Source organism: Alligator sinensis, unplaced genomic scaffold (genome assembly GCF_000455745.1).
Source record: "Alligator sinensis unplaced genomic scaffold, ASM45574v1 scaffold1309_1, whole genome shotgun sequence".
NCBI classification, from domain to species: Eukaryota; Metazoa; Chordata; order Crocodylia; family Alligatoridae; genus Alligator; species Alligator sinensis.
In genome coordinates, this window is record NW_005842870.1 from 367,781 (window position 1) to 388,803 (window position 21,023).

Sequence of the window (21,023 nt, forward strand, 5' to 3'; positions counted from 1 at the left end):
CCCTACTCTGATACATGGGACCAGAGGGGATAAGCTTAAATTGGGTATCTGCATGTTTGCTTCCTTCCTACAAAAACTGCCACGTCTAACTTGCTTTGGTTTTAGTGGCCTATCAGTGGTCTGAACACTGCTGCATTTCTTCCAGGTGAGAAATGGACTGAGTCTGTTCCTCTTCTGGATTTTATTGGGAGAAAAACATTCCACAAGCATTAGAATATTATAGGAAGAATACCAGAAATTCTGCACCAATGAGACACCAGCAAACAGCCCAAAACACATTACATTTGGCTTTGAGTGTGAGCATGCTCACATAACTAGTTAAGAGATGAGATTTGAATAAGTTATAACTAGTTTACTTTCCTCCAGGCTGCTTAACATCAATGCCTGCATAATCCATGGCAATGGTATTAGACACTTTAATTCTTTATTAAAATGCATTTCTCTTTGGAGTAAACAAACCTAGGAATTGGGACAGAATGTACTTTATTTCCTAATTAAATTACCAGTAGACACAGTCAACATGATTTCCACTTTGACTTTACCATGTTGTCGTCCAGCTTGTCTTGCTATAAGTGGACACAACATGTTAATAAATGAAAGACCTTTATCTTCTGTTGATTCATTCACTTTTCTTCACTGCCTTACACTGTGCAATAGGGTGAGGGTGAAATCATGGGCTTTCTGAAGTCATTGACTTTATAGCACCAGGATTTTACTCAGAGACAGTGTTTGTGCTAGGTAACAGATGCCGTTGCTTTTTGACTTAAAAAAAATCTTATGCAACACATCTGCTACCTGCTATTTGAAATCGGACTGTTTGCAAAGTTGTTGGCATTTCCTTCTGAAATTCACAATAGTGAAGCGTTTCTGCCAATTAAAAATGAGACTAGGTTTTTAACCTGAATCAACCTCTCCCCTTGAAAGAAAACATTGCTTGTGGGCAGTTCCTGACACTGCCATTGAAATTCACTGTGGCCTTGGGTGCATAAATTCACCTTTAGTGATTGTGTTTCTGTTTCCACTCTTATGTTCCCTGTCTTTTTAGAGTGTAAGGTCTGTAGGGCAGGGACCATCTCTTGCTATTCAGTGACCTTTATGCTGGAGAACAGTAGACAACCACAAGATAGACAGGTAACACACTGAAAACCTCAACTCACTTAAAAGTATCAAGATCTTTATTGTCCATACAGGTTAGATAGGACCTTTCTTTCTGCAATTCTCACCCAAACAATCCTTGAAGCGGGAATTGTATGGTATTTAGTTTAATTACCGCAGAAGGTTGAGGGGCTGTCATCTCTGTTTTATATTGGTGCAGCGTTCCAGGGCACCTGAAAGTTTTAGATCTAGGCAGTTTTGAGACTTTAGTTATACTGATGGACTTCCTATTTCCTTAGCCTATGAAGTTGGAATTTGCTGATAGGGAATGTTGAGCACAGCTATTCATATGCAAGCCTCAAATTATCCTCAGTAGTATAATCAGCCAAATATTTAAAAAAGTTACAAATACATATTAATTAAGAACTAATATAATTTCATTCCTTAAGTAAGGGGTTTATTAAACTAGGCTCAGTGAACATACACCAGGAAGAGAGCTTTCGGTAAAAGCTTGGTTCCTGGTCACCCTTTGTTTTTGGCTGGCAGAAAGGGGTTATGATACTTGCCTGTTCTAAAACTTTGCATTTAGACATCCACAAGGGGAGATATGGTGGGATTGTCAAACTGTAATTGGAAGTCATTGGGTTGTAAGACTCTCAGACTTGCTCATGAATAGCTGCACTTCTCAAAAGCAGCTAGGTGCTGAATTCCTAATGATCCTGAATTTAACTTGGAAAAACCCACAGGGTTCCTATCTGTCTCTTGAACTAAATACATCCTGCAATTTGACTGTAAATGACCTCAGCCCCTGAGGAGCTGACTGCAGCCAATCAGCATTTATCCACTGGGAGTAAAGCTCCTGAACACCTTACCAGCTGTGGCACTGGGATACCTCCTTGGAATTGTTGGGATTCTGCCAAAACATCTTTGCCTAAGCAAGCAATATCCCTTGTGAGTGAAACAACAAAGGAAATGTGTTTTATCAAGCCTGGCAGGTATAGTAGATTACTCTCACATGGATAAAATAGGGTGTTTAGTAACATTTAAAAGACCACCTCATTCCATGTTCTGTTTTGCTTTGTGTACTTGCTTTTCTGTTGACTTTCTGTACTATTTGTGTTTTTCAGAATGCCAAAGCCAGCTACGATTTCAGCAGCAATGATCCCTACCCATATCCCCGTTACACAGATGACTGGTTTAACAGGTAATACCAGGCTCAGTCAGCCAGCTGTTCACTTCAGCAGGGAAATTAGAAGGCTCTGTTGATACTTGTATCTGTCTCCCCATGAAATTATATGGTTTTCAACACAGAATCTACTGTCATGCTCTTGTCTGAAGATTAGAGGTTACTGCTTTTAGGTTTCACTTAGTATTCTGTTAGAAACATGCTAGTTCACTCTGATCAGTTGAGTCAGGATTCACTCTGGAGCTGTATGCTTTAATACCACACTCTGTAAGATTGGCTTCAAGGACAGTCCAATATGCGTCTGTGGTGATGCACCACAGACTGCTGACCACTCCTCATGTGTGCAGCAGACCCACGCACCCAGGATGAGGACCTGGCAAACATCAACAATAAAGCTTTGTCACATTAATGATACGTAGAGGAAAAAATGAAGTATACAAGAGGAGGAGGAGCAGCAGCAGCAGTAGTAGTATGGTTTGCTACTCCAGAAAAGTGAAGTGTTTGAGCTGGTGATGACAGCATATAAAAGTTCTATCTGCTCATCAAAAAAACCCAGCCAAATTTACATTTCAGAGAAAGTTGTTCTATTCTATTCTTACTTATTCTAACATCATTTCTCATTTAGTACAATATTCTGTTCATTCTAAAGGGAACATCTTGGAGGGTACTACCATGGGGCATCTGGCAGGAAGAAAATTACAGAAATAAATGAAAATACATGTAAAGGGACCAGAAAGGTCATTTGATTTTTCTTGAGACCCTGAAGGCCCAAAACACATTTTGCAAAATATTTGCATCCTGTTTTGAAAAGCCAATGGTCAGACTGTCGATTTGACTTACACTTGAGCTTTCCTTGTTTTCACCTTGATTTAAGAGCTCATGAGTAACATTTTGGGGCAGGTCTTCAGCTGGCATACATTGTCACTGCACCACTGAAGTCAGTTTTTGCCAGCTGGAGATCTGTGGGTCACATGTACTAAACCTGGACAAGACTAGGAATGTGCATTGTTTACGGTTTGCTACAACCTGTGGTCCTTACAGATACCAGCATTTCACATAGTCGGAGCTATGCCAATTTACTTCAGCTAGAGATCTGGCCCTTAAGGCATAGTGTAAATGTCAGTGACTGTGAAACAGGGTTTCCAATTTGCAGCTAATTTTTCCAAAATTCAGTTTTGGTTTAAACTGGATTGAAAATAATTCTCCCTCCACAAAAAAATCTTGAGAATTAGAAGATCCCCAAACCCAGCAACTTCTCAGTAAAAATGGCATTCTTGCTAGTGTCACACCTATCATTTCACAGCTCTCTTAAGGCACTGTCCCTGGATCAAAAATCCAGTGGCTGCCAGTATCCTCTGGCTCTGGGACAGAAACCTAAGAAAGTTTCTACTGGAAACCTGTCTTGGATTTGGTGACAACTTAGTGACCTTGAGATGTTTTAAAGGAAGATTTACAGTAAGTTATAGGTAAGACTCTGCCACTAGCACTTAAACAGGAATGGCACTAAGAATCTGAACATTTGGGAAGTGTCCTGGGCTCTGATAAGATGCTCCTTATCAGTATTTCAGAAATAACATAGATGCTCATTGTTTCTAACTCAGTAGTCATCTAACTGACATTTTGTCAGGTGTGATTTTTTTTTTTTTTTTTAAATGCTCTTTAGTTTTGAAGGCTTTGATTGCAAAGGTACATAGCAACTGCTTTTTGCCCTTAAACATGGGCCTTTTGACATGGATCAAAATGATTTATGGGTTCTAAATCCTCATTTGTAGTCCTGCCATGTTTCAATTACAGAAAGATGCAAAACACATTGCCCTTTCTTACTATGAAAGGTCATCTTGACATTATTTTAAAACTAGCATGAATCTAATTTGAATATAATAAAGGGCTAAGTCTGTGTCTCTGCCTGTCTGTAATGCTCTTGGAGCATTCTGATTGGTTACTGAAACAATCAATCAGTGCTCTAAGAGCATTATGGACAGGAGGCGGTGGCAGTGCACCAACACCTGCCCCACCCCCGCTCCCTGAAGGTAGTAGAGCACTGTCATGATGGTGGGGATAGAGGGGATGGAGCAGGGTGGTGAGGCCAGCACTGCTGGTCTTGCCCTCCCCTGCCCTGCCCTGCCCTGGTCCTTGGAGGTGGCGCAGGGTGCTGGCGGAGGAGGATGGAGAAGATGGCAGGGCAAGTTCCCCCCCACCCCGTGGGAGACTGCGGTGGTGGGGCAATGCTAGGGTTAGCAAGCTTCCCCCCCTCCCTCTGCTCCCCCCGCATCATTCTTGATGGGCAATTCGCTAGTACATGAATAAAAAGCCAGAAAAGGCCTAGGGTTTTCTATTAGAATGTCTCTGGCCTTTCTTGCCTTATTTATGCAAAGGTCCTTTCTAGCAGAAACACCAATTAGGTCTGTAGTGATACAGATTAGTAACATTTCATTACTAATGCCAGGTTACATCCTTTTCAATAGGGAAAATCATAATGCCAAGCATGCCTAGCCAAATGTCTTTTAAACTGATTGTGTTCTCAAGTTCTCTAAAATGTTTCATAGTGGGATGCAGTTTATACCAATGTCCTTTTTCACAAGGGTTGCCTTTGAGGCACTATCTCTTTGACCACACAACATTGTCTTCCTGCAATACTAGACTTAGAGAAGCTCTAATAGTATTACACAAAAGAAAACCCATGACTTTCCATGACATCACTCTCCTTTTTTCACCCTAATGAGAATAAGAATAGCATATCATGAGAACAAATCTTCCCTAGAAACTGTTCTTCTAGATTCAGAATTCTCCACAGCAGCCTCCAGCTTTTCAGAAAAATGGTGATTTCTTGAGAGCACAAGATTCTCTGCTACAACCCTAAGGCTCCTCCTGTGCTGCAAGTGTTTTTTCTGCCCTGCAAGATGAATACTATTGAATAATATTATGTTTCAGTAAAGAATACACTTCCTGCCTGAGGAATCAGATGAGCTTTATAGATCCAGGATTTCGTGTGTGCCAAGCTAAGAGAAATTCCTGTAAAAGACTGTTCAAAGAATATATATAAAAATATATTTTTCTGTGTTCAGTTATTAATATATTGGGTGGTCTTCCAACTTACTTTGTATTTTCATAACTGCTTCTGAATAAAATATTATTGCTTGGAGATGGCAGCTTCCTAGCTATAATAACCTGTCCATTCATATGTATGTGTGTTGCCTGGCGCGTGCACCCGGATATAAAAGAATTATACAACACTAACTTTTCAAAGACTGTGTTATCAAACAGAGCCCAACTGCAGTCATAAAACTCCCATTGACTTTAATACATGCAGGATCAGATGCAAAGTGAAATATCACTCGTACATAAAGGAAATTTTTCTATATGAGCAAGAAAAGAAGAACCAGGAGGCTTTTGTGAGCAGACAGCTGCATTAGATTTTTAAAAGAATCTGAGAGAGGTTTGTATGCTCAGTGTATGATATGAATCACAGCTTCATTGCCCATAAATGGAGATCACCCTTTCCAATTTGTGTTATTGAAGACTCAAAATCTCTTTGTCTCTATGTTTTCCAAAAGCACCAGTTTCTGTACCAAAGGAAATATGTTGTTGGATAAATTAAGCATGTTATTTAGCTAGGGCACTGGACTGGGAATCAAGAGATTTAGGTTCTATCCTTAGCTCTGCCCCAGCTTGCTGCTGGATGCTGAGAAAGATACTTTACCTTCATGTATCCCTTCTTAGCTTCTGCCTGCTTTGACCTTTAAGCAGACCCTGTGGGCACGTTAGCACTGCCGAAGGCTCTATAGTACTGCTCAAAGCCATACTCTGTAGTACGGCTACAGAGTAGAGTAGCATGCCTGCTCCAAGGGCACCACACCCTGATATGGAGGGAATGTACTTGCCTTAAAATGCCAGTGGGCATGTGCCATCAGCTGTCTTAAGCACACTCATTGCTGCATACACACTGCCACTTTGTGGTAGCTATATTACCAGGGAAGGGGAGAATTATATGCATGCCATGTTTCATTGCAGCACATCCTAACCTCCTTAGCAGTGTAGAAATGCCTGGTTTCCTGCTATATGGGCCTAGCACACTGGGGCTCCATCATACTTGGGGCTTGCTATGTAAATATTAACATTTTATATTCTTCAAGGTATCATCCCTCTCCCCTTCCCATGCATACAGTTATATGTTTCTTTCAGTAACTTGGAAATCCTTATTGCTTAAAATTAAAACTACCTGTCCTCTCTACTTATCATGAGCCTGATTTGAGGCCCATTATATAAGCAGAAGTAGAAGAACAGGCTAATGGAAGGCAACATTCTGAGAGAGAGCCAACATGGCTTCATAGTGGGTAGGTCTTGCCTGACCAACCTCATTTCCTTCTATGACCAGGCAATGCATCACCTGGACAAAGGAGAAGAGGTTGATGTTACATATTTAGCTTTCAAAAAAGCCTTTGACTTACTCTCCCACAATGTTCTCATGGTAAAATTGGGGAACTGTGGCCTCCACAACCTTACAGTCCAATGGCTTGGGAACTGTCTCTGTGGTCAGATCCAGAGAGTGATAGTCAATGGAACCAAGTCAACATGGCACATGGTGACCAGTGGCATCCCCCAGGTCTCAGAACTCAGACCTGCGCTCTTTAAAATATTAATAAATTATCTGGATTTGGGTATCAGAAGTGGACTGGCTAAGTTCGTGGGCGACACTAAATTATGGGGAAGTGTGGTCACTCTAGGGGATAGGTTGGTGATTCAGGCTAACCTGGACAGGCTCACAAGATGGGCAGATAAAAACCTGATGACATTCAACATGGAGAAATGCAAGGTGTTCCACCTCGGGAGAGAAAACGCACATCATACCTATAAGCTTAGCAGTGCTACACTCACTAACACCGTGACCAAAAGAGACTTGGGAGTCATGATTGATCACAAGATGAACATGAGCTACCAATGCAATGCCGCAGCTGGCAAAGCAAATAAAACCCTGGCTTGCATCTACCAATCCATCTCAAGCAAGACCCAAGAAGTCATCCTTTCACTTTACTCAGCTTTGGTCAGGCTGCAGTTGGAGTACTGTATCCATTTCTGAGCTCCACACTTTAGAAAGGATGTGGAGAAGCTTGACAGAGTCCAGAGGAGAGCCATGTGCATGATTAAAGGTCAAGAGAACAGGCCTTATGAGGAGAGGCTGAGAGACATGGAACGGTTCAGCCTGGAGAAGTAAAGGCTAAGGGGGGACTTGGTGGCAGCCTATAAGCATATAAGGGGTGTGCATCAGGAACTGGAAGACCATCTGTTCACCAGGCCACCCCAAGGGAAGACAAGGTCTAATGGTCACAAACTGCTGGAAGACTGTTTTAGGCTGGACTTAAGGAAAACCTTCTTTATTGTCCAAGTCTCCAGGGTCTGGAATAGACTTCCTCCAGGTAGCCAACATAGATTCCCCCCAGAAGTGGTGCAAGCACCTACACTGGATACCTTTAAGAAATGCTTGGATGCTTATCCTGCTGGGGTGATCTGACCCCATCTGACTTCCTGCTCCTGATCTCACAAGGTCCCTTCCAGCCCTAATGTCTATGGAATCTATGAAATCTATGAACTGCCACTGGCATAAATGGGCTTTGAAACCAGTGTCCATAATGCACATATATCTTTACATATGTAAAACCAATTCACCTCTATACTCTGCACAGCCCTCTCTCATATCAGATGAACAGCTCATGTGATAATGTCAGCAATCTTCAAACTGCAGCATTAGTTGAGAAAAATCTTTAAACAAAACAATTTCCCTTCATCTTACATGTGAGCTTATAGCTAGCCTACAGGTGACTAGATAATGAATGCCTAGCAATGCTATAATTTTTACACAGTTCTTTGAATGAGGACATCAAGGAAAACCTGCTGAGTTATTGAAAGAAAGATGTACAAAAACCTATATCAGTCTTGTTTCTGTCCCCTTCATAAAAGGTACCTTGAACCTTATGAGATCTTATTCGTTTGTGTGGAAGAAACCCGAACCCAGGCATTTTTGTAAAACAGCTCTATTTTAAAAAAACATAAGATGGAAAATATTACAGAAAAAAGAATGTTACTTCTCTCCCTCTGTTAATGTTACTCCTGCTAGGCGGAAGAGGGAGAAAAAAGATGGAGGATGAATTTTAAAAATCCAGTAATTTTTAAGGGATGGAGCATCTGAGATTATATTTGGCCTTTATAGGACATTACTACTAATTTTTTTGAGGTGCCAAGATACTGTAGTACTGAGCACAATATAAATTCATAGAGAAGATATATCTATCTATCTGTATATGTGTATATATAGATAGATAATCTTCTGGGTATTCTAGATCTTTTCTATGCATATACAGTATAAGCAATATAATCTAGTTATAAGAAATGCTAAAATATAGTACTCTTAAAGCAACTTTCTCAACATGAATATATATATTTACTAGAGAGTGCGGAAAAGAACCAGATGCTCCAACCCAGGCCTTCAAGCTTAGCCTTTATGGCATTTTCAGGAGCAATTAATTTCTTAACAGTTGTAAAACACTAAGCATTATTGAAGCAGCAGGTGCTGGGTTGAACCTGGACCTGCAGTGCCACAGCACAGACCTTCACCACTGGAGCTGAAAGAAGTAACTTCATGAACTTGCCATTGGGTTGAGCCAGTCTCTTCTGTAGACTTGTCACTGAAGGAGAATGAAGCATATCAGTGGTCATGCAGCTGGTGTCAGAGCTGCTACTAAAGATGCTGATCCATTTTGCCTTGTGTTTAATTTTTTCTTCCCCTGTTTTTGCTGCACCCACTGCTGTCTTTTTAGATGGCAACCTCTTTGAGGAATAGGCAGTCTTGTTTCACTTGTGTGTTTGTGCAGCATTAGCACAATGGAGCTCTGACCCATGGAGCCCTTGGACCCATGGAGCTACCATAAAACAAATAGAACCTAATGATAAATGTGTCATCGCATTATGTAAGTGCTAAGCATTATCATTTAGACCACTCTATTGTGGTACATTACATTTCTTTTGTCCATCAAAGACAAAACTTATTTGAAAGTCCAGATTTTACCAAGGACTGAATCACTTCGCAACCAATTGCATAGCCATGTAAGGTACTATTAACCATTATTCAAGCTGCAGATGATAAATGCACTCAAGAAGGAATCTTTTTGCCTAAATGCATCACAATACAGTGTAGTACAGTCAGGAATGAATTTTCATTTTTCCTCTGAGCTATCTGTTGTGGACTGTACAAAGACAATGATGAATCGATTATATGATCCAGCATATTTTTAAGGGCACACGATGCTGTGCACTAAAGTTGGCATAGAAGCTTCTGTTGACATGAAAAGTCTGTTTTTTATCTTTGCAGCCATGGAACCAGATGTGCAGGCGAAGTGTCAGCCGCGGCAAACAATAACATCTGTGGAGTGGGTGTGGCATACAACTCAAAGGTGGCAGGTATGGTCCCAGTACAGTTACAGCACCAAATCCTGTACTCCTTACTCAAGTCTTTTCCTTAGACAGACCTTGTCCCATAGACAATGGAAGCCTTGACTGAATAAGAGTGGCAGGATTTGGTCTAGACTGTATACTTTAATCACAGAAGTTTTAGTACTCCCTTTTTGTGTTCACATATACATACATGTATATGTATATATTTAAGGCAGGGAAGAGCATTCCTTCTAGCTCCTTCCCCTATCACTTGCAGTTTGTATATTGTTTCCCTATAAACCAGCCTGTTTCTCCTGATCTATACCATTTCAGAACTCATTTGAAGTACATCTAAGCTTGCAGCAGAAGACATGCAAATTTAACTGCTCTTAACATTTTGCAAAAATGGCTTCTGAAAAAGCAACCTCCTAGCATTTATTCTCCAGTTTTAGTAGGGGCAAGGTCCTCAGCTGGTGTTAATCTATGTGGAGCTGTTGTCATGGATAGCTATTGACAGCAGTTGAAGGTCTGGTTCTTGGAATGTATGCAGCACAGTTAATTTTATTTTGACAGCTTGGCTCATTTGCCTTTTGATTGTTGTATCTGAAATACCACCATGGCCACAATAACGTCCCAAATCAGATCTGGACTCAGAAGAAAACTCACTATAAGAGATGTCCAGACCAATTTCTATCTGGTGATTAACACTGAGACACTTTTAGCACTTCCTAATTGATTTAAACTGACACCAGGCATCACCCCAAATGGTGCCTATGAGGAAAACTAAAGAAAGATCAAATAAATGTTTTCCACTGAGCTTTGGAAGGGCAGACTTCACTAATATCTAAATCATTCTTGATCAAGGTTACATTAATAATGAATAAAATTAAACAAACAGAAAAATACAACAAATCAAGTTTTGTGAACCATTTAAAAACTGAGGCAAGTTTCTAATTAATGAGAATAAAGAAGAATCCATCTGTGGTTAAATTACCTTAATTATTATTAGGTTGACAAGATTTCTTGCACCTACCTTTTACCAAGTAGTATCAGGTTCTATTAATGAAAAGACAGCTGGAGAGCTGGCCTGATCCTGACTGACAAGTGTTTCATTCCTGCGGTAAAGGAAGATTTCCTTCACATAAGCAAGTTAGCACTATCAATTGTGGCCAGCAATACTGTTTTAAACTGTGTTATGTGTTCCAAAAGTATAAATGGCATTTGTTGGTACATGTTTGGAGGTTGAGACTGGTTAGATCCAAGAGGCACATGTATGCATGTAAGGACAACAAGAACTTGGCTTCCTGCATCTGTACAAATTGGGTTGGAAACTTTGTAATAACAGACTTCCTCATGAGATATCCACCACTCCCTTCTTCCTTTCAGAACCATTTCTTTAAAGCGTGCAAGTTCTTATGACTGCTGGTTATGCTTTGTACTGCAGGATGCATCCTCCCTAGAATATATGAAGGGAAGAATGGACTGAAAGCAACTTTTCAGTTTCTACAATCCATGAGATATAACATCCAAAAACATAGTTGCCTGAGAAGCTTAATGTAAGTCACCATGGTTCATTGCTAGTACACACAGATCAGCAGTCTGCATGAGTTACAAAATCTGGTTCCATATCTGGAACAATTGGATTTGCAGGTATTCAGATATGGGATTTTGGTTCAGGCCCATATGTATTATGCCAGTCAGTTATTTAGAAAGTACTTGAACCGAGGGATCATGCTTGTGCATTTCCTAAGAAATTTCTCTGTCGAAGTAAATTTATTTGAATGGAAACAGCATTTCATTCCCTCTGGACTGAGAAAAGCACAGGTTTATTACTGAGGCCTGTAGCACCACCACCTGGCCAGTGCCTGACTCCATCAAACCTCTGGTTGAAGCTGTGTGTCTGTTTATAACATGTCTCTGAGCCACATCCTCACATGACGTAAAGTGGCATTGAAAGAAAACAGATCAGAAGCTATCCCCTAGTAGTTTTCCCTTTAATCCCACTTTTCTGTACTAAGGTGAAATGTGATGGCCCAGTTCAGAGTTCTGGCTCTGCCTGAAGGGTCTAGTGCCAGTGTCAGGGAGATCCAGCACTTTCAGTTCAGAGACATTTATCCTTTGCTTTTTTCACCTTGTGCGGGAATGTCTTGTTCCCCAAGTCTCACTCTGACTTCCTAGCTTGAATTTGAAAATCTGAGACACGCAATCCTACTGTTTTCATTTTAAAATAGTATTTGGTTTGAGCTGCATAATTCATATCCTAATTTGGAGGCTTGCCACATTTCTTTGTGTTTGGATCAGGAACTTGATTTTTGATCCAGTAAAATTCTGCCTCTAAATTCTCCAGATTTTACAAGGTTCAAACCCATGGTTTCAATTTCAGCCCATCTTTACCCTGCAAAAATTGTCATTTCAGCTCCGAGTAATAAATGGAGTCAGTTTGCTTGAAAATCATCCTTGGAAACTGTGATCTCAGGAATCTTCACCTTAAAAGTCCTGTCTGTCAGCAAAGCTGACCTGTGTTTTGGGCATAATGAAGTGTTTACCCACAGAATGCTGGCACTTCTCCAAATGTCAGCCTCTTTGACTTGCTCAGGGCTGGAGTTCAGAGACCAAATTAAATCAGTATATATTGGATGTTTACTGTTAATATTTTAATGTCATGTATATTATATTATACTTTAAAGGGAATATTTTCCCAAACAATAGGCATGCCTCCCTATTTTATATGCCTACCAGTAGACTGTATATCATTAGTCCCATATAAGTCATTTGTCATTTTCCTTCTTTCTGATTATTTATCATGGAAAACAACAGCAAGAGAAACAGACATGCTGGGAAACAAATGACATGTATTAGTTGTGAGTTATTAAGATTTGTAGTTTGCTTGGTAGCTTTTATTCTAGTCCTCTATTTTTTCAAACAACTCTCTACATGACCTTGGTAAAATTACACAGCCTCCCTGTCTTTCAGTTCCCACATCAATAAAACAAGTGCAATGATTTATTTACAGGGTTTTATGTAGCATAATTGCTCTAATAGTGTATTCAAATTTTCCATGAAAGGAGACATGTACTTACAAAGTTCAGAATATGTAATAAAATGCTCCTTTATGTGTCAGCCCGATGCTGTTTTATATTGGAAACAGTTCTATTGTGCTGTACAAACACTTACCAGAATGTGAAGTTTTAGTCCAAAATTATTGTGGGATTGAAACCATAAGTAGGCTGGAATGCCTGAAACTGCAGGTATTAATCAGTTATTGAGGTTTTGCTTTGTCTTTGGTGATCTGTAATCCATATTTGTGTTGATTAAATCCACAGGTATCCGAATGCTGGACCAGCCATTTATGACAGACATTATTGAGGCGTCCTCCATCAGTCACATGCCTCAAGTCATAGATATATATAGTGCCAGTTGGGGTCCAACTGATAATGGAAAGACTGTGGATGGACCCAGAGAACTAACTTTGCAAGCAATGGCAGATGGTGTTAACAAGGTAATATTTCTATTAAAACATCTGGTCATCGTGACATCGTAAATCTTATGCTACTTGCACTGATTTGATGCTTGCCCAAATTCCACAAAACAGCTATGAACACTGCCAAACATGGTAGGATTGTATCAGTCTATCCCAGTTATTGATGGGATTACCCAAGATTACCTACAAATTCTGACCGTGACATCTTGCATTGCAGTGTAGTTCTTGTAGGCTTCTTCACTTAGGCATAGAAGAAATCAGGTGTCTTAACTTAGGAGGGTGATCCAAATCAACAGGGTTGGGTGCTTTGGATCTTACATGGGCAATGTCCAAATCGCCTGGGAAGTGAATTGGGAGGTGAGCCAGTTGGAAATGCTAGATACAAGAGTGTGTCTGACATTGTCTGGCTAACCCAGTGAGGACTTTAAATTAGGTTTTGTGGGAATGGGTGATAGAAACTCAATGCACAGTTAGGGTCAAGGAATAAGGACCAGGATAAGGAGCAGAATTCTGGAGGTGGAATGGAAAGGTATTGTAGGGTTAGAAAAGATGCAGGAAAATTAGCAGGCCAGTCTGCAAAATATCTTTGATTCCTGTGTACCAAGCAGAATGAACTGAAAGTCAGAGTGTGTATGGAAAATTATGACTTGATTTGCTTTAAAGAGTATAGCTAGTCCTGGAAGGTTAGGTATGAAACAAAGAAGGAGATGTTGTGAGGTATGTCAAAAATATATACATTTCCCTGGTGGTCCAAGAGAAAGTGAATAGCAGATCTGTAGATTATATCCAGAAGAAGATAGAGGGTGGGAAAAGAACAGGACCAATGGTATGATGTTTGCTGTGGTTGGTACAGTCCTTGTGAGTTGTATGCTCTGTGTGTGCCTAATAGGCTGAGGACTTAAGAAGACCCCCTACCTCTGACCTGGATTGATGAGCACATCTACATGTGCCACCATGGCAATGTTATTACTGCTCTGTGATTTAGTACTTCCTTGGGAAGTACTGAATCACGGCGCAGTAACAGCCTGTACTGCGCCATACACGTGGTACACAATTATTTTTAGCAGCTACTTCACCTTAGTGGCATGTTATACAGGGGGAGTGTATACTATGGCAATGTAGCTGCTGGTCACATGTAGATGCCCACGGATGCTGTGTCACTATAGCATGTTGCTATGGCATGGTAGTGTCACATGTAGATGCGCCCCCAGTGAAGCTCAGGGAGGAGTTAGGTAATTAGCTCTTCTAGCAAAATCACTTCTTAATATGCCTAGAAGCCCAGGTGCAGGGATCTCTCAAGGCAAAATGAAGGCACCTAATGAATCAAGATGCCTAAAGAGGTGCTGGAGCTTGGTCTAGCTGGATTGCTTTTTGTCACTTATGGGTCTAAATTGTACCTGGATCCCATTTAGGTACCTGCTATCTGACCCCAATGTAGTGCTCTACACTGAACTGCTGAATTGTCTCCATATCTCTCTTTCTCTCTGTTCATCTCAAACAATGTACATGTGTCTGTACATGTGGAGACATGAGGGAATTAGGGTCAAATGGCAAAAAAAATCTGAATCTTGGTTTCAGATGCCTGTAAATAGACCCCAGTGTTACTGGGGTATAAAACTGGCATTAGCCTGTGGCTCTTTATATATATTACCACTTTAATTACCACTTTGAAACTGCATCATCTTTCAGGTCATTTATACATGACCCTTGCTTCAGATATGAGGCACAATAATTGCAGTATTGCCATTTTGGTTTTCATAAAATGCTATGATTTCCCACTCTCAGAAACCTCTTATATTCTCCAGTCTTTCAATCTCTACTCATAACCCTCCTGCCAGAAACTCTGTACTTCTTCTCCAGGTCTTTACCAAGCTGTTAATTTGGGAACCAGACGCAGAGCAGTGCAGCTCTGTTTCCTGACAGCAGCTCCATGTGGGATAGCTCTGACCAGCCACCTGGTATAGCAATAGCTATTTTTGCATCCTCTCCAAAAAGACAGTGCCTGGGGAAGCTGCCCCAGTTGCTCCCCCTTCCCCACACTCCCAGTTACACTACTGCTGGGAACCAGCCAGGGGTGAAGCACAGAGGTAGCTGCAGAAGGGAGAGGAACTGGTGGCAAAAGAAAGCTGGGCAGAGTGTAGTAGGAATGGGCTGTAGGCTTTTTTTCCCCCTTCAAATAAATTGCTGTGGGAGGGAAGGGGCCAAGGTGGAAGAGAAGGAAAAAACGGTCCCAAGGTAGAGGAAGAGGAAAGGAGAGCTAGAAAAGCTGGTAAGAGTTCAGAACACAAGGGGAAAGAGAGAGGGGGTCAGGTCGTTCTGTAAGGTTCAGAAAGTCTTTGTTCTGGTAGAGCAGAGAGTGAAATATATTGTCTTCATCTCCTCAGTGTAGACCAGTCAGGATGAAAACACTTACTTTCAGTGCTGTATGAAGTGACTCCTCTCCGTTGTATTGATTGTACACTGTATTTTTCTAATAAAACTCTGAATTTCTCCAGTACATCTTGGATGCTTTTGTGTGGGAGCTCTGCAATTACTCATTTTCCACCTGAATGATTTCCTGTTCTTCTTTTTGCCAATTCCTCCCCCTCTGCACCACCACCTCCTCGTGAACAGTACATTCAGTTTACCCTGTTTTGTGACATGATAATTAAATCTACTGTTGTCGGTGGTAAAGTCTCTAAAGCTTTCTGGGATCCTTAGCTTTAAATGTTGGCCCATAGTAAATGAATTGTAAGCACCATCTCACTCTTGTCTGTAAATTTAGGAGCATGCTTAGGTAATCCAGGAAAGCTTGCCAGGGATTTCCTTTGGGTCCATTCTGTATACATTACAAATATTACAGAACTCTGTTGGCCTGATCCTGACCTGGTGTGAGCTCTGTTGCAGTCAATTTGTATTACATCCTGCATTTTTATTGCTTTTTAATGTATTTATGATATCCATGTATGTATGTACAAGCACACATTATTATGTATAATTTATATGTAATATACATATAGTGATATGTATAGATAGATCAGTGGATGCTATTATATTCACAGTGGGTGTGTCTAAACGAGATGCTTTACTGTGCAGTAAACTGATCCATTATGCAGTAAAATGTCACTGTCTACATGTGCTCAGCATTTACTGTGCAATAGATTAGTCTACTGTGTGGTTGCCTACTACCTTTAAATATGGGTAATAGATTAACTGCACAGTAACTAGTGCACAGTGGCTCACATGTAGACTGCTGACTTGGGAGCAAATTGCTCCTGGTCAGCCCAGACAGCAGGGGACAGGAAAACTGTGTCTTTTCCCAGTCAGCTGCTTCTCAGCCCATGCCCCCCTGATCAGCAGATTGGAGCATAGGGCTGGGAAAATGCCCACTCCCTCAGGTGCTGTTTTCTAGCCCCATGCCCCAAGTGGCAGATTGGCAGATCAAGGAATGGGGCTGGGAAGCAGCAGCCCAGCAGAGGGGGCATTTCCCCAATCCCATGCCCCAATCCTTAGATTGGGGCATGAGGCTTGGAGGCAGATGCCCTGGAAGTGAGACAGCTTCCCTTACCTCTCCAGAGACCAGGGCCTGACTCCAGTGCTCCCTGCTAGCCCAAGTCTGGCACCTGCAAGAGCCTGGAGCTCCCTCTGGTCCTGCACTGAACTGTTCCTCTCAGGAGCAAATTTGCTCCTGTTTGGAGCAAATGTGCTCCCAACAGGTGCATGTGAAGATGCCCCACCTGGGAAAGCTTACTGTACAGTATTTTACTGTGCATTAAGCTTACAATACGTTAATAGTATGTGTAGACATGTCCAGTGTCTATGAAGGCAGGCTATTGCCAGTCTGGCATCTTTCTTTTTTTCATCCTTTTTCATTTCTATCTATTAATATTTTAGAAAATAAATATGAAAGTAATATACACAGCACAAGAAATAAATATCAATGTGCAAGTGATGAACTCCACTTATATTCTGTTGTTGTACTATAGTCGTTGTTCCTTAACCTTAAGAATAGCTGGCCAGTTTTTCCCAAAATGTTACTAATCCCTCACAATCCTACTTTTTGGGGATAAGACTGTTTATGTGTGTTACATCATTTAACAATTTAAAAAAACTGATATTTGAATAATGCAGTAATATCTTAAAGTCAGTCATTACACACTGATTCTCCAGCAGACCCTCACTAGACAATGATGGTACTGGATGTTTTCCATTGTTTTGTTCAGGTGTACAGCCAGCCTAAAAGTGACAAAACAGGCTCTACTAATCCTGGCAGGATGACATGAGCTAGTCTAAACAGAAATATTTTACTGTCTTATGGGATATGGTTTGCAATTTGTACTCTCAGTTTGTGCAATCATGGTTTTAAAGAGGTCTTAATTAACTTGTTATATCACAATATGCCTTAGTTTGTTCTATGGAATCATACTAACATTATACCTGCTTTATGACTCTTTAGTTTATGTGAGCAAATTTTTCTCTTCTGGCTGTATCTCAGTGCATTTGAAGCATAAGAACATCAGTCATATCTGATTCTTGTATAATAGGTTTCCCTCTGAGGCAGGGTTACAGCTCCATTTAAAATTTAATTAGCAGCCTAGGCTGGGGGATTCTTCCTGGGTCACTGAGTCCAATCTCCTGAAATCACAAGGAACCACATCAAATAGTCTTTTTCATAAACTTGCTAATGAAGGGAAAGGAAAGGCGTACTGCAGCTTTTGAATAACTTACCTTTTGAGATTTATGCTGAAGTAAAAAGAACCACAGACATTCATGCAGTAAGAAAGTATATATCTGTGTAGATGCCCATAGAATTACAGAACATAAAGAATAAATTGGGGTACTATATAGAAGCTCTGTTGTTGCTTAACATTAGTATTATATAAGAATCACACCTCATATATTCTCAGCATTGTATACACACAAAGGAGGTCACAATCCTGACTCCAGGGACCTTACAATCTGGAATCAGTAGGCATGTTTCTAACCACTCTTACTTGAGGAAAAAAAAGAACAGGATATATCTACTTGTATGACATATGCTATTAGACTGTTTAATTGGTTAATAAGTGAAGCTAAATGTGTCACTTGCAAAGCAAATTCAATTGCCAATTCAACAGCTAATATATTACCAAATGCTCATAGGTAGGCTTAGCAGATTTTGATTTTTTTTTGTTTATAATTTTGACAGATAATATCAATGTTTATTTTTAAATATTTATTTTGATTTAAATTTTCAGAATTGCATGAAATAAGCAGTGTAGCACTACTGCCAGCTGAGTGGTAAGGCTGCCATCAATCCCAGTGCCACTTGCTCATAGCTCTGTCATCCACGTTGTCACTTCCCCTTTGTTTTTTTTCAGTTCCCTGGGATTTCTGGGAGGTGCAATTGAAACTAGTCAGTATGGCTTTGCTCCACCTGTTGTCACATGCTCCATCAGACATAATTTGTCTTACATTTCCTTTCTATACATTTAAATTATTAATGTTGGAAATATTTTCCTCAGTCTGTGAGTGTGAGGTGAAATTGACATTTATTGATGTTTACCGGTTAACGCCAAGCCTACTCATAAGTGTGATGTGCTGACCTGAGTATATTAAAAATATATATAAAAAATGCTACTGCTTTTATCCTCCTTACTTGCCATTCCTATCCAATCGCTTCTTGCTTTGAGGCCTCTGTTCAGTAAAACACTTAAGCTCTTCAGTGCAGACTACCATCCTATTGCAGTCAACATTTTGGCAGTTGAGACTGCAGTGTATTGTAGCGGATTAGGTTGTACATAATAGTAGCATCTCATTGTTTTCTTGTGCTATCCAATCTGTAGCCACCTGCTGCCTCTCAACCTAAATTATAAGCTTGTTAGGGCAGGGAACACATTATTTTGGCCTAAGTTTGATTGTGTCGAGTACCTGGGGTGGGCCCAGAGGGAGTGCAGTGGTACAGATGCACCCCCTCTTTTGGACAGTGTGGGGAATGGGCTCAGCTCGGAACAGCAACAGTGAGCACATCTACACATGCCTCTTCTAAGCAGCTTTAGGCTAAAATTACCATTTTTAAGGTGCATTAATGGTGCATGTCTACGTGTGCGCAACCTTATTATGCCTTAAAAATGGTGATTTAAGGCTGCGTGAGCCTAAATTTGATACCTGCATAAAGCAAGTATCAAATTAGGTGCGAATGGCTAAGTCACATTAGCACACATGCTAACGTGATGTGTGTCAATGGACACACACCATGTTAATGGACGTTAGCACATCTGCACATGCATTACTTTGACTTAGCTATTTATGCCTAAATTTAATACGCCTTAATGTGCATTAGTGCATCCACATGTAGATGCATGCCTAAATTGCCTTAATGTATCTTAAGCAAAGATGCATTAAGTTTAGGTGCATGTAAATACACATGTAGACATGACCAGTGGCAGTAGCAGAGATGGGCAGAGTGGTCAGTTCTCCCACCCTGCCCAGTCTTGCAGGGATAGGCAGGGGAAAGCCATCACTGTTCCCAGATGATTTCAGCCTCCATGTAGACTGTCTGGGGTGGGCCGGAGCAGCTCTGAAGCTTGCAGGAAAGCAGCAGAAGCAGATGGGAAAGTAGGGAGGAGGAGGAGATATATCAGAGGGGATGGGGAGGGGATTCTTCTGTACTTTGGGGACTTAAAAAAAGTTGCCAGAGGCTCCTTGAGTACAGTCTGCCCAAACTGGTGGGTGAAAGGGGTGGATGGGAGGAGGCTGAGAGTGGGGTGCAGCCACCCCTGCAGTATGGGTGGCTGCTCCTTCACCCTGCTTTGCCCAGTTCTGGATTTACCCCTGTCTAATACAATAGCAGTACTGCAGTATTAAAAAAAAAACAATATGGTTGTATTGCGGCCTGAATCCCTTTACTGGCTTCCTCTTCTCCATCTCGGAAGACTTATCAATTGCTTGTCACGCTTCAACTGTCATGCCCTGTTTCTGCCTTACCTGCCTTTCTCTTATTTCCATTGTCCCTGGAATGTGCTTCAGGAGTTCGTCTATCTAAACACTAAACACTACTGAATCTGCATTCAGATCCTTGTTTGAGACTCATACCTTCTGTGATGTCTACAAATAAATTACTTGACTCCTAAATGACAAATCTGAGGAGGACTTGGGAATTATTTATTAAAGCTATTGGTACATTATTTAGAGTAAGAAGAATGTTTTTGTGCATACAGAACAGAATGTTCCCAAGCCATGCACAATCTTTGCCACTTTATATTGTTACCTTTCCCCCTACCTCTGCTTGATGCTTCTGTTTGAATTTCAATTGACAGCTCTTTAGAACAGTGACTGTGCCTTCTTCTCTGCTGAGAAGCACACCATGGTTTCTATCAGAAATATATAATATATAATATTTCATATTATAATTATTATGTAGGCATAACAAATAATAATAATTATTCCCACTAAGCCCTTGTGAGAATATGTTTTTTGTAACACTAAATGTACAAGCAAGGGGAATATTTTAATGAGGTTGAAGCTGACTGACCTTCAGTTTTGTTTTGTTTTTTCTCTGCTGTTTTGGAGTAGACTGAGAGAAAAAGTAAGGAACATGACTTTGAGTATCTTTGGTGAAGTTACTTCATGCAGTGTAATCACTTGCTCTTTTTTCTGTAATGGCCAAGGGTACTTGTACATGTGATGGGGGTTTAGTCCCCTAAACTGAAATGGTGGGTTTTTGATTGTGACAATCAAAAACCCACTATTTCAGTTTAGGGGCTTCTGGTGCTGTTACGGTGAGGGGCCCGATCCTGGTTTTTGGGTTTTTTTGCGGAGCCTGCCTGCCTCTCCTGCAGCCAGAGCAGGGGTGAGCTGCTGGCAGGCTGAGTGGCC

The 21,023-nt window shown here is 40.8% G+C and overlaps 1 protein-coding gene across 1 annotated transcript in view; it reads left to right on the forward strand.

Annotated features, from left to right (window-relative positions):
- The window catches only part of PCSK2 (proprotein convertase subtilisin/kexin type 2), a 186,306-nt gene that overhangs the window by 123,551 nt on the left and 41,732 nt on the right, over positions 1–21,023 (forward strand). Inside the window, exons 6-8 of the mRNA XM_006035711.2 lie at positions 2,223–2,299; positions 9,645–9,733; positions 13,030–13,205. Coding sequence (XP_006035773.1) covers positions 2,223–2,299; positions 9,645–9,733; positions 13,030–13,205 — 342 coding nt within the window. The remainder of the gene's footprint in view (positions 1–2,222; positions 2,300–9,644; positions 9,734–13,029; positions 13,206–21,023) is intronic.